This window comes from Dermacentor silvarum, unplaced genomic scaffold, assembly GCF_013339745.2.
Source record: "Dermacentor silvarum isolate Dsil-2018 unplaced genomic scaffold, BIME_Dsil_1.4 Seq642, whole genome shotgun sequence".
Taxonomy (NCBI): domain Eukaryota; kingdom Metazoa; phylum Arthropoda; class Arachnida; order Ixodida; family Ixodidae; genus Dermacentor; species Dermacentor silvarum.
In genome coordinates, this window is record NW_023606564.1 from 10,376 (window position 1) to 24,501 (window position 14,126).

The following is a 14,126-nucleotide window of genomic DNA, read 5'->3' on the forward strand; positions in this document are numbered from 1 at the left end:
GACTGCTGCAGAGAAAGCTGCGTTCCGGCTAGGAGCAAGGTCGTTCTACATTACATGTTCGAAGTACTTGATGGCAAAACTTCCTCTTGAGAATCAGATGCTCCAACATGTCAGGTGCCTTCATTCGAGCAATCATAGTGCGGAATCTTCAAGAGACTCCTTCAGATATCTTGCAAAGTGTGCACCCAAGGTGGTTCAACCCGCTGAAGTTTCATCTCTTCTTGATGAATTGACGGTACTAAACTTGAACCAGTACATGCAGGTTCTGACATGCCACTGGACAAATACTGGCATCAAGTTTTCATCATGAAAAATGGTCAGGGTGGGCCAAAATATCCGCTATTGTCCAAGCTAGTCAAGGCACTTCTATCACTTCCACATGGCAATGGCGATGTTGAGCGTGGATTTAGTGAAAACTCAAGAGTCCTGCACGACAGGTCAAAGCTTTGTCTCTCAAGCGTAAATGGCATACGTCACATAATGTCATATTCAAAGAGGTTTGACAGTGACCCGTGCTCATTTCCAGTCAATTCCGATGTCATCAAGGCTGTCAAGGGGGCATCAAGACGGTATGCGGAGCGCCTTGCAGCTGAAGAGCGACCATCAAAGCGTATGCGTATAGATGCAGAGTAAAGTTCACCGAATTTGGAACTTACCAATGACCAAGCCAAAAAGGAAGTGGCTGAGGCAGAACGGATGATTAAAAATGCTGACTTGTTGATTCAGCGGGGCGTGAAGTTGAAGAACTTCTCTGACATCGAGTGGGCGAGCAGTGCTTGCTCAAGCACGAAAAAAGATGGCCGAGTGTATGCCACACTTGCATGCAGAGAAAAAAGGGAAGAAAGCTTAGTGTGTTTCATGCAAGTGACATTCATGTATTGTGTACCTGCGTCTTTGTGCCAACCAGTCTTCGTATATTTGTGATCCTAGGCTTTGTTTAAAGCTTGCGTTAGTTGCGCCGTCATTGAACTCATGCGCACACTGTATTTAATACTTCATTTTATTGTATAATAAAAGCATTAAAACGCCATCTGACGTGTTTTTTTTTTTTCGTTTTCGCAACCTGCTACGAAACTGAGGGCAGCTGCTACAAATCATCATTTTTCCTGCTACAAAACCTGATACAAAACACTTTTGGCCATTCCCATCACTGCGAAGAGGTTTGAGGTTGTAGCATTCTTTGGGGCGGATTATGGTAATGTCGAATAAACAACAGTACATCCTCTCACCAGTTTTATGGATTTTAATTTCCAGCATAAAATACGTACAATGTGTGAGTTGGGTATATATGAAGCTGTGGGTGTATCAAATTAAATATAGATTTAATCTCCCCCATCATGCAGGTTCTGGTGTGACATCTTGCAGCACACATTTTTCACCATCACAAGAGAGAAATGGTGTTGTTGGTGAGTCAGTAATTACTGTGTGATGGCAATCACCATGTTGCACTTGGTACGATGCAAAGCCCATTGATGTTCAATGTTCTTTTTTTCATGAACTCTTTGGAAGCTGGCTCTGCTGACAGCTTGCCACCGCGCTCAGAGCAAGGTGATTTTCATCCATAAAGCAAACACATAGGGGCTTTTTGTCCTTGCCTTTTTTTTCTTCTCGTGCTTTCGTGTCTAACAGTAATGTTATGCGCAGGCACAGAGGCATCTTTGGCACCGAGTGGCCTTGAGCTCCTGCTCGCAGCTGTGGACTGCATTGATGGTGAGGATCTCTGGTAACTTCAGAAGAGCGAATCCAGGAATATGAGATTCTTGACAACACGAAAGAAAATGAATAACAATAGATCGGGGCCTCATTTCATTTCGACAAGAATACTGGTCTTCGTCCGGCCCAGAGAAATACAAAGTCTGCTTAACAAAACAGTTGGTGATGCATTATTCTTTCTTAATACGGTTATTCAGCACTATTTTTTTATGGCGAAGATATAATGTGTCCGCGTCATAAAAAGTAGCGCTGAATTTTTTTAAAAAACACGACCCGTTGTCGAAACCTTGGCTAGTAAACTGAGGCTATCCATCAATCCTTGTTCATTATGTTTTGTGTTCTCCCTGGTGACTTACATTTTTATTTCCTCGCATGACTGTTTCTCTGTCATGATGCAGGCACTGTGCCCTCTTGCGCAACAAAGTCTCCATTCCAGGAGGACACACATAATGTTACCTGTGAGTGTTTGCCGGGTGCCATTCATTTATGCGTCGCATTGCTACAGTACACAGCAATTCTATGGTATGGTGTGTTTTTTGTCTGTAGGCTGCTCGGATGTAGACTCTACTAGCCCTTAGCTGCAGAGATCACAGCAGGGTAAGGACTTTGTGCTACAAAATGCTTTCTTCGGGGGGTTTATAGTTTTGGTATTTCCTCTGCCTCTTCTCATTATTAACATTTACATTATGCCCAGATATACCACCTCCTTTTACATCTGCTACCCACGAGCTCCTTCCTGAATCTACAGCTCAAGTTGACGGTGAGGATTTCTTTCTGTTAATTCTCATTGCACCTGCCTATGGCATGCATTTGCATGTTATTCAATTACGCCATCAAACTGCACAGCAAATTTATCTCGCGCCTCTAATGTAAGAGGTATTGGGAATAGTAAATCTCTGCTATTATGATGTACAAGTAGCTTTTAGCTAGCACAAGCCACATCAGTCAGATTTCACATGATATACCTGCCTGCGTAAGTCGCTTTCACTCTCATTAAATCCACACGTGCCAAGGCTCAACGGTTGTGTCGGTAGTGCGTTACATTGTTCACCTTAGGCTGACTCGCGTTTGAAACAGCAGCTGAGTACGAGCCAATTTCATATATGCACAAGTGCAGCTATTAAAGCCGTTGTGGTGACTGTGGCATTGTGCTACTAAGCCAAAGAACGTGGGATCGAATTCTGGCCGCAGCAGCCGCATTTTGAGGGGGTCAACTGCAAAAACACATGGGCTACCATGCATAGGGTGCACATTAAAGAACCGCAGGTGGTGAAAATTAATCCGGAGTTCCTCACTACGATGTGCCTCGTAATCAAGTTGTGGTTTTGCACGTAAAACCCCAGAATGTAATTTTTGAATTAAGCCTCAAGGTTAACTGCGAAGAAGCTTTCAGTTTGTGTCAAGGATTTGCGAGTCCATAAAGCAAAAGGTCAGTGGGGGATAGTATACTTCATGCAACTGAAAATGGTTATTGCGCAGGTAATCTGTCATGCCACCTTCTACAGCGTGTTTTCTTGCTGCATTTTTCACTCAGACTGCTCAGCAGCCTCCTTGCCCAGCCATACATCTACAGTATGCCCAGCCTTACAACTTCCGCATACATCTGCTAGTCCCAAGCTGTTTCCTGGATTCGCATCCCAATTTGACGGTGATGATTTCTTGCGGTTAATTCTCATTACACTTGCATATGGCATGCATTTTCATGTTATTCAATTCAGTCCGCACAGCAAATTTTACTTGTGCCTCTAATGCAAGAGGTATTGTCAATAGTAAATTTCGGGTATTATAGCTTACAACTGGCTTGTAGCTAGCACAAGCTACATCAGTCATTTCTCACATGATATATGCCTGCTTACGTAAGTGGCTTTCGCTCTTCACAATCCTCGCCTGTAAATGTGTCAGGGCAGGCACGTAGCCAGGATTTTTTTTCGGGGGGGGATGCCTAATTGATCGAAAGAAACTCTTTCCGCGGCAAAAAAAGGAAAAAAGTTACGCGGAAATATAGAAGGTGCTTAATTATTAGAAAAGAACGCGAACAAAGTGGAATGCAGCACAAGAAGCGAGTTAATCCGAGATGGAAAGGAAGTTTTTGACACTGGAATAAAGCTAGTGCCTGTGCACCAGGAATAATACTTTCCAACCAAATAATCTCCACCTAGAAGTGCCATACAGTCAATAACAAAAAGAGTAGTGACAAAAAAAAAGAATGCAAAGGAATCAGGCGCCCACTTAGATGTGCGGCAAATAAAAAAAAATTGTCGGACGCTTTCTCTACCCAAGTTCTCACTCTCTGTCTCAACAACAGGCCTGCGAGAAAAACGTGAGCCATTTTATGACAGCAATTCTTAACCAAAAAACGCATATTTGGGACAACAAAGAACCAAAACACGCATATGCTTTCATGACACAAAAGATGCTGAATGCAAACATTCGTTGTGCTGTGCTTTTGGAATTAAAGTGCTTTCCGAATAAAGGTTCTTGGGTAGCTGTTCTTGGCGAGTTCCTTGACTATCGTTTGTTTTTTATTGTTTAAATCCACACGCCGCTACTTGTACTTGGGCCTCTATTCTCTTGCGTTAATGGCCGACTGGACGAATTTCGGGGGTGGAGGGGGGCGGGCTGAGCCCTCCCCTGCCTATGTGCCTGCGTAAGGGGTTGGGTCAGAGGAGCATTACACACACTGGTTGCCTTAGGCTGACCTAGGTTTGAGTCAGCAGCTGAGTATCAGCCAATGTCATATGTGCACAAGTACAGCTAATAAAGCCTCAAAGTTAACTGCAGAGCAACTTTCAGTTGGTCTCAACGATTGAGGTCCTTATAACGGAAAAGGTCAGCGGAGAATACATTTCTTCTGGCAACTGCAGATGTTTATTCTCGCACAGCCTTCTATACCTTATTTTCTTGGTGTGTTTCTCACTCAGAATACTCAGCTGCCTCATTACCCAGCCACACATGTGCAATATGTCCAGGCCTCCAAACCCCTCCTATATCTGCTAGCCACAAGCTTCTGCCTGGATCTGTAGTCCAAGTTGATGGTGAGGTTTTCTTTTGAATTCAAAGCAGATTTTCAAAGTTGAATATGAACACTTTCTATTGCTTAACAAATAAGACATGACGTGACTGCTCTTGCCTTATGATTCAATTTTTGACTTTGTTTCAACTAGGGAGCTCATCAGCCGAGGTCCTTTCGACAACAAACGTGGCTGCTCTGCACAAGAGAATTGCAGAACTGGAGGATAAGCTGCAAAGCCACAAACGAAGACTGTCTGTTTGTCAGCGGCAGAAAAATGCTGCAGTACAAGAGAAGAACCTCCTCAAGAGACGGGTTGATCAGTTTTTAGGAACTGACCAGCTGCAATGCATGGAGAGGCCTACGATGCGTGGCACGCCATGGTCAACGGCTACTATAGAGAAGGGGCTGAAGATCAGGCTCACATGCGGACGTAGGGGTTACAACATCGTTCAAGAGATTGGGACGCCACTGCCATCGGAACGAACGCTTCAGAGGCACCTAGAAAACTTCAAGTTTTCATCTGGCATACTTCATGAAATCCTACCGTCTCTTTCCATCAAAGTGAGTATGCTTAGCATAGCAGGTGTTTTTTTTTTCCTTGCTGACCTTACCTACTTCAGCAATAAGGCTCTGAGGTGGTATAAAAACTAACTACAAGCACTGTTAAGTCTTTTGGGGAAACAGGGAATACATTCAGTGGCTGCTGTTTCCTCTGGCTACTGCTTTCAGTTACTGAGTTTTTTTACGTTTATTTTTTTAATGCTGGTATTATCATGTGACATACCAAGTTTACATGCTATCTTCTATTTATCAGGTGAACCTCATGGAGGACTACGAGCGGCACGCCGTCCTGTTATTGGATGAAATGCAACTTGCATCGGGGCTCGCCTATGACCAAGGAACTGGAGGAGTGATTGGGAAACCAACCATTCCCTTATCAGATGGGACCCTCCCAAGGATGCAATGGCTACACAGGGTCTGGTTTTATGCTCGCTGGAGTGACCACCCGCTGGAAACAAACAGTGGCATACCATTTTACATCAAATTCCTTTTGCAGTGCTACTGTGAAAGCTGTAGTTATTGACATTATCAAAAATGTGAGGACATTGGAATAAAAATAGATACAGTAGTCTGCGACATGGGTGGTGGCAATCAAGCACTTTGGAAAGAATTTGGGATTGTTGTTGGAAGATAGTGCCACAACAAAGTGTCTTGTTGCCATCCATGCGATAACAGTCGGCAGCTTTATTTTATGGCAGACGTGGCCCATTTGTTCAAGAATCTTCGTAATCACCTTACCCGAGGACAGTCAATATTTTTGCCTGAAGATCTAGTCGGGAAACTTGGCTTATCATCTAATGAAGTAAGCCTTGTCCATGTGAAAAAGCTTCTCGAACTCGACTCTAAACTTGAGCTCAACATTGCGCCTCAGCTTAAACCTTCTTGCCTTGACCCCGGTCATTATGAAAAAATGAAAGTTGGACTGGCATTCTCGCTGTTTAATCATGACGCAGCAGCTGCATTATGCCTTCTAGTTCAAAAAGAGGCCCTGTCAGAAGATGCCTTGACTACAGCTTGGTTTTTCGAAACCGTTTTTAAATGGTTTAAGATAATGACATCAAGAACAACCAAGCTGGCTATCAGCAAATTTGATGACGCAAAGTATGTTGAGACGATTTCTTTCATGAAGGATGTCATGAGCTTGTTCTCAAAAATTAAGATAGGTGTCGGAAAACAGTTCTGGAAGCCCGTCCAAACTGGCGTTATTTTAGTAACTACAGTTGCCCTTGAGCTCCAGGATTATTATCTTAATAAGAAAGGTTATGTTTGCGTTTTGCTAAGTCGGTTTGGGCAAGATGCGCTAGAAAACCTGTTTTCAACCCTCCGGTCTAAAAATCCAGTCCCCAGGACACTCGAGTTTCGCTGTGCGATTAGTGCAGCAACAATGGCGCAGTTCTTCAGGCCAAGCAAATCTGGTAGCTATGACCATGACACTGGGTACTCGCTAATAGGTCTGAGCAGCCTGCCAGCAAGACAAAAGCAGAATGTCGACCCTACGAACATTGCTTTTCCTGATGACGTTCTTGCATTAAGTTCTCTTGAGCAAGAGTCTTTTGAGTACCTTGCTGGTTATGCTGTAAATAATGTCCAGAAAAATATGTCTACTTGTTATGAATGTCGCAAAGCTGTAACATGCAAAGATGCCAACACACTTACTCAGCTTAAATCTTATACAGAGAAGATACGGCTTGCTTTGCCTTCACCAGCTCTTGTTCAGTTTTTGGAAAGTGCTGAAAATCTTTTCCGCGTGAACAGTGCACAACTTGTGCAGAATGAGCTAACACTTTCCCAGCTTGAGGAATGTGTGCTGCAAAATGTTACACATGTGAATTGTTTTTCAGATTGTCACAACATTGCGAACAAACTGCTCAAAGTGTACTTGAAAACGAGGCTTCAAATATATTTGCGCAAGGAGAACCAGCGCTTGGCGGAGATCAAGTGCACTGTGAAATGTGGCAGTAGGAGTATTGGTAAACAGGTAGCAACCAGTAATGTAAAATAACGTCAAGCTGGAAGCTTAAAGCGATATGTAGAGAAAATTAATTTCTCCTGTATTGGAAAACTGCCCTTCTATTATACAAAAAACACAACTCCTACCACCAGGAGACGCTTGATAAACCAGAAAAGAAAAGACTGGTTGCAACGCTGCCTTGAAGTTCCTGCTCCAGCTCGCCATGACGTGGATTTTTAAGGCACCTGTTAGTTCTTTATCGGCTTAGTTCTTTATTGGTTCCAATGAACTACATTGTGTTCTAAAGCAGCCATGCACTGAGAGTTCCGGGGACATTTACTGAGTTGGTGTCGCCCGAATCCAAACATATACTTTGAAATGCATGATGTCACACTGATGTAACAGGTCAAAACTTCAGATGTAGTACTTTGACCTTCATTTTCTCTCCTAATAATCAACCTATTATCATAAAATGAATGGCTGCAAAGTTGTGAAATAATATAATATACTCTAAAGTTGTGAAATAATATAATAGTCTAAAGTGGTTTAGTTTTTAAATCTTTAGTGTTCCTTTAACACAACCAGAAAATATTTTCGCGCCTTTTGTAATTTCTATACGAGCATTGCTCGACCCCAACAGCAATGACCTTGATGGCCCAAGTAAATGTTTTCTCTCCCTCTTTCTTTCTCTTTGTGTCTGTTGCAGAGTAGAGTGCAACAGCTCACGTCTACTCTGCCAACAAACGCGCTCGTCTCGCCCGCACGGTCTCTTATCTCCCCACGGCTCTGACCTTTATGCGCCGTTCATTCGCCGCTCAGTTTCCGTTGAAGCGATAGACCGTACGTACCTTCGCCCGCTGCGCGGCCGAAGGTATGTTGCGCTGCCAGCGTTTTGACAGTCGTTGGCTGCACTCATTCAGCGTGATCTATTCATGTTTGTTTGTGCGCGCTCACACCACGCTTGTTCATTCAGTTAGTAATAGTCGGGCCACATTTTCCAACGCACGCTACACATGCAATGCTGCCCGGATCGGCAGTGCAGCGCTACAGGTGTGTCCCTTCGCACGCGCTGCCCACGGGAAGCGCTTCTTATCAACACCACCGTTTCACACGCGCCTTCTCGTGGTCATCGAGTCTCTCTTCATGTCGGTCTACTTACGCCGCAGCACACCTGCTTACTTAATCAGCTCGTGTTTACTACAATTCATCTTGCTACCAAAGCCGCTCACCTTACTTCCTTTGACATTGCTGTGTTGCTATCGCATTCATTGCATCGCCCGTAGGGCGAAACTGTGACATTTTTTTCTCTGTTCTTGTTTTCACGACTTTCACTAGCATGCTGAATGCAATATCTGGTCATTCTGTGTATCATAGTGTCATACTGTGTTGAACACTTGTGATTGTCACATGTTTCTTCAAATAGCCAGAGGCAAGTACCAAGTCTGACCTGTGGGATGAATGTCTGCAGCTTCGGCCTGTTACTTCCTGTGAACTGTGCTGCATGCTTGCATTTGGGGCTGTTTAATGTACCACAGGTGAATGAGCTGACCTACATTGCTTTTCAGAAATATGGAAACAAAATGTAAAGGCCCGCACTATCCTCAATACAACACAACTGTTCCGCTGTGATATAAAGAATAGTTGCAAAGTCAATAGAGCTTGTGGACGCGAGATCGCGGGCAACATAGCACATGTTCCATATGCCATCAATGCAAAGTGACAAAGCAACCAAGTCAACTGTGATGTTCTGTTTAGTACCAGACGTTTCTGGCATTCTTGTGGTTTCTTTGGTTATATTGTTCACCTAGTCTGCCAAAGTCATGTGTATGTAAGTTTACTAATTAAGTTTTTATTAACGTCTCGCATTTTTGTTGTGCCATATACACAAAATAAAAATATTAACAATGTGGCTTGTTGTGTACTTGCTGTTCCGTGTCCCTTCTCTGAGGAGAAACGGCACAGTTAACTTTCATTGCTCTATTCTTAACCACTGCATCACCAAAAACCTTCTTAAAAATTATTGCGGCAGGAGGAGGACGGGTGCAATAGCCATTGTAAACGACTAGTGCACCCATGTTGGCCCCTAGTACGTATCAACACTTGGCATAGCTTAGGTGCACAAGGTATGTGCTCCTTGCAAAAGCTCATGGAACATTTGCTGGTTCTACCTGTTGCTCTGATTTTTTAATTACTGAAATATTTCCTCCCCTAATTGCTTCATTCGAAACTTGGTCCTTGAACAAATTCTTCTTCTTTCTGGGGTTTTACGTGCCAAAACCAGTTCTGATTATGAGGCACGCCGTAGTGGAGGGCTCCGGATTAATTTTGACCACCTGGGGTTCTTTAGCGTGCACTACAACGCAAGCACACGGGCGTTTTCGCATTTCGCCTCCATCGAAATGCGGCCGCCGGGGCCGGGATTCGATCCCGCGACCTCGTGCTCAGCAGCGCAACGCCTTAGCTGACTGAGCCACCCCGGCGGGTGGTCCTTGAACAAATAAACGTTGTGCGAGAACGTAACGGGCTTTTCGAACAAAACGCGCAAACGTACAGCATTGCTTGTACAGGGTGTCTACCAAGTTGACATTTTCAGATTCCCTGAGTTTTCCAGGTTTTCCCTGAGTGATTTTGCTAAATTCCCTGAGTGAAACGGAACTTTCTTTTACATCAAGATGGGCTGACACCATGTTGTCTGATGCTGTCACTCTTTAGTAAGCATGTTAAAAAAATGCGAAGCATCAATTGCGATAGCAAATTAGTAGAGAGCTATACGGAGTAAGGATAGTAGTTTTATCGATCAGCTGTATAAACTTAGACATGCAGCAGCACCAGCAATGCGCCGAACTGTTGTCGACGCCGTCGGCGTTTTGCCGGCGTTTGCACCGAACGCGCACGGCGCTGGTGACTGTTGCCTGTGCCTCTGGGGGCGGCTCGGAAGTTTTCGACGAGATCAGAACGGGACACTCGTCGAGCAGCGTCCGAAGTCTTTACCACCTTCTCACCTCACATTTTTATATAAATACGCATTTGGTGGCGCAGCTAAACGTCGCCTCCCCTCCCTCCCTCCATTACCGCAACTTTCGTTCCCTTTCAATTAAATTACAGCTAATTTAGGGACGGGCGAATAGTGGATTTGAGGTTCGAAGCGAGTAGTGATTTCGTCAAATAATTTCGAATCGAATAGTTTGAGCAGTACCCAATGGGCCATGAATGTCCGTTGGACGTCCCGTCTAAATCCGAACGTCCACGTGCGAAACCCAACGTCCGTAGGACAGCCAGCGGATGTTTGTTTTCGGCTATTTCCGAACGTCCGTTTGATCCTTTTCTCGGCCGTCCCAGGGATGTCCTCACTGGATTCATAGCGGATGTTTTCAACCCGGATAACCCAGGGACCGCCAAGGGACGTCGCCTCTGTCCCACCCGAGTGCGTCGTTTTAACGCATGCATGTTTGAAAACATATATCTGTATGGCCTTAAAGGTCTACGTTTTCGAACCGGACTGCATTTTGTCGTCTAACTTGGCGCAGCTTGCCATCAGATCTTTTGACCATGCATGACCGAAGGCTGGAACATAAATAATGAGTTGACCAACCGTGTACCATTAGCGCTATTTTTACTGCTTTATTAACCCTTATTTTTGTCAGATTAGCACCGAAGTTGACGCGCAGGTAGCGCTCTGTTGAACTCTAAGCACAGTTGGGTAAAAGAGAGTTTTATAATACCAGAAAGATGAAGTCAGACTCAGTGAAGTGCCTCTAGCCTGGTAGTATTCCACACTTTAAGAGGGATTTGGTTTCGACGTTACCCAGCCTTAGAGAAAACGTATGGTGCTGAGCGATGGATACACGGAGCGACGCCGTAGATGTATTTTTTGCATTACATGAAAAGTAGTGCCTTTGTGATGCAATGATCTGCATTCAGCATCCCAATGATCCCCCAATGCTCACTAGTGGCTAAGAAAAAGGCGCCGGACGCCATGCGGTTCGAATATTACGTTTCAATACCCGAGAACTGTATACGTACATTATTTTTTGGGAACCGCGCGTGAAATAATACTTCCAAATATTTCAAATCGAACTGGCAAGAGGCCGCACCGCGTCAGCGCAATAAGCATTGCGTGACGGTTTAGCCAGCATCAGATTTTTTTATATTTATAGTCGGGTACAACTTTAGAAGACAGGAGGAGGCCCCGCCCAGTTGACCGAAGCGCAGCAGCCAATTCCTCCGCGACTAAAGAAATAGTCCCACTCAAAAAAATGTGACTGCTTCTAAAACACGTATTTGTCGGTATAAATAAGATTTGTGTATCTTGACGAGTGGTTTGGTAAAACTCTCATGATGGAAATGCTACCGCACTTGCCGGATCGCGAGAGAAAAATAACTCCGTGCCTTCTACAACGCTGTGCGTCGTCTGCTACAGAGCAAGATCGACGGCACCGGGCGTAGCAGTCGCTGGCTTAATTGCATAAGATTCATATATACTTTTTGTGTGTTTGCACAACCTTATTTTTTTAATGTGTTGGGCTTATTTTTAATTAATATTTTTTTCTTTTTTTTTCGCGGTTGCGAACCTGCGATCTCGTGAGTTCGCGAACGATCGCGCGCGGCATTCCGTGCCAGTTTTCCGCCATGGAGCCCAGCGAGGTGACATCGGAACGCGATCCTTTGTTGCCGAACGAGCCTTGTGTCGCCTCGATGACCACACCACCAAGGAGCCTCGGCAAGAACAAGAGCGGCCACATCCTTAACAGCGATTCACGCAACATGATCTTCCACTGCTACACGTTTTGGCGTAACAGGCAGCCTGAACGCAGCGTGGAGGACACGAGCAAGTTTGTCGCCGACATGCTTGGTGTAAGCGAAAGGACTGTGTTCAGGGTGAGGCAGGAAGTTAAAGCTTCGCATTTTTCGGGTGGCAAACTGACGACGCCCTCGCGAAAGCGCCCACGCAATGCGGAGAAGAGGAGACGCAGCGCGAAGTTTGACAGCTTCACGTTGTGCGCGCTGAGATCATGTGTGCACGATTTCTTTCGCCGCAACGAGATACCGACGGTCGAGAAGGTAACTACCGAGTTCTCGGAGCGTATGGAACTACCATCACTAAAGCGGTGTACTGTGCGTCGCCTGCTTGCCGAGATCGGCTTCAAGCACGAAAAGAGAAGCCGCAACTCGCTGCTTATCGACCGGGATGACATCACCGATTGGCGGAATCGCTACCTCCGTGACGTGGAGCGCTACCGGGCGGAAGGCCGAAAGATCTTCTACCTGGACGAGACATGGGTGACGGCAGGACACACTCGGTCGATCGTGTGGACAGACACCGTGGTGCAGAAGCGCGGACGCCTGTTCGCTCGAGCAAATGGCCTGACGACGGGTCTAAAACAACCTTCTGGGAAAGGTCAGCGCCTGATCGTGACGCACATCGGCAGCGAGGATGGTTTCGTCGACGGCTGCTTGGATATATTCCGAGGCCAAAAGACAGGCGACTACCACGAGGAAATGGACGGCAATCGCTTTGAGGGCTGGTTCAATGACGTTCTGCAGAAGTTGCCAGCTGGTAGCGTCATTGTTTTAGACAATGCACCTTACCATAGCCGGCGAGAAGAGAAATTGCCGACGACAGCCTGGAAGAAGGAAAAGATACAGGAGTGGCTCACAAGCAAGAACATCACCTACGGTGAAAGGATGATAAAGAAGCAGCTGCTTGAGCTGGTGGCATCTGTAAAGTCACGCTTTCTGAGCTACATCGTAGACAACACAGCTGTAAAGGCCGGTTGCATTGTACTCAGGCTCCCGCCGTACCACTGCGAATTTAATCCCATTGAGCTTGTGTGGGCCAAGGTCAAAAATGGCATCGCTGCGGACAACAGAGACTTCAAGCTGTCCACGGTCGACGTCATCTTGAGGGAGAAAATCAAGCAGGTAACGGCGGAAGACTGGAGGAAGAGCATTCAGCATGTGATGGACTTGGAGGCAAAGTTCAGACTTGACACGTCTGGGAGTGAGCACATTCAACCCATCATCATCCAGCTGGGTGAAGATGACACTGAAGAAAGCGACTCCGACTGCGAGCTGTCTGGCATTGAGCCACTCGACGAAGCATAAACGCTTCTTATTAACAAAAGAACAGCCCTTATTAGGGCTACCAAAATTTTGCCGGTGGGTTCGCAACAGCCAACCATCCATTCCGTGACCTCTCAAATAAATAAGCAGTTCCATTTATGGCATATTGCTTATAATAGAAGCTCAATTCTGATAAGCAACGTCCTGCACACATTGTGCTCGATTTAAGAAGTGGCATAGAAACACATTTAAATGCTGGCATATCTGAATTGAAACACTATTGTTAACCCTGATTATCGTTGGCGGGCTCAAAATGCTCATTCGGGCAGCCATTCATGTGGTTGCATTGTTTATTTTGTTATCTGGCTCACACAAGTAATGCGATTAAGAGAACAAATATAAAACATCATTAGCTTAGAGAGGCCCAAAATGCTCATTCAGGCAGCCACCGTCGAGTTTGACGTGCCCCATAGTGAAATAGCAGTAGTCAGAGCACGCTTTATGGTTATGTTAGCAGTCTGCACTAGAAATCGCAGTCATGCCATAGCGAGTGGTGGTGAAATAGCAGCAGACAACACGAAACTGACACTGTCAGCAGCTTGAATGCCAAAGCACATTCATGTGGTTGCATTGTTTATTTTGTTATCTGGCTCACACAAGTAATGCGATTAAGAGAACAAATATAAAACATCATTAGCTTAGAGAGGCCCAAAATGCTCATTCAGGCAGCCACCGTCGAGTTTGACGTGCCCCATAGTGAAATAGCAGAAGTCAGAGCACGCTTTATGGTTATGTTAGAAGTCTGCACTGGAAATCGCAGTCATG

The 14,126-nt window shown here is 45.2% G+C and overlaps 1 protein-coding gene and 1 long non-coding RNA gene across 2 annotated transcripts; both read left to right on the plus strand.

The window, feature by feature from the left end:
• The first annotated feature begins 1,281 nt into the window (after positions 1–1,281).
• LOC119435353 (uncharacterized) lies at positions 1,282–2,291 on the plus strand. The gene is made up of 5 exons (XM_049659809.1): positions 1,282–1,406; positions 1,510–1,548; positions 1,645–1,710; positions 2,112–2,171; positions 2,260–2,291. The coding sequence occupies exons 1-5, from the start codon at positions 1,289–1,291 to the stop codon at positions 2,289–2,291; spliced, it is 315 nt and encodes a 104-aa protein (XP_049515766.1). The 5' UTR covers positions 1,282–1,288.
• A 971-nt stretch (positions 2,292–3,262) lies between these two features.
• LOC125941932 (uncharacterized) lies at positions 3,263–5,214 on the plus strand. The gene is made up of 3 exons (XR_007464688.1): positions 3,263–3,361; positions 4,635–4,748; positions 4,878–5,214. It is a non-coding gene; the product is annotated as an uncharacterized LOC125941932 (long non-coding RNA).
• The last annotated feature ends 8,912 nt before the right edge of the window (positions 5,215–14,126 follow it).

Excerpts from the sequence above, each read along its gene's own strand:
- LOC119435353 (XM_049659809.1), top strand. The coding sequence starts at position 1,289 with ATGAAGCTGTGGGTGTATCAAATTAAATATAGATTTAATCTCCCCCAT. Across the intron at positions 1,407-1,509 it reads AGAGAGAAATGGTGTTGTTG|CTGGCTCTGCTGACAGCTTG; the intron begins GTGAGTCAGTAA and ends ACTCTTTGGAAG. Across the intron at positions 2,172-2,259 it reads GGACACACATAATGTTACCT|GCTGCTCGGATGTAGACTCT; the intron begins GTGAGTGTTTGC and ends TTTTGTCTGTAG.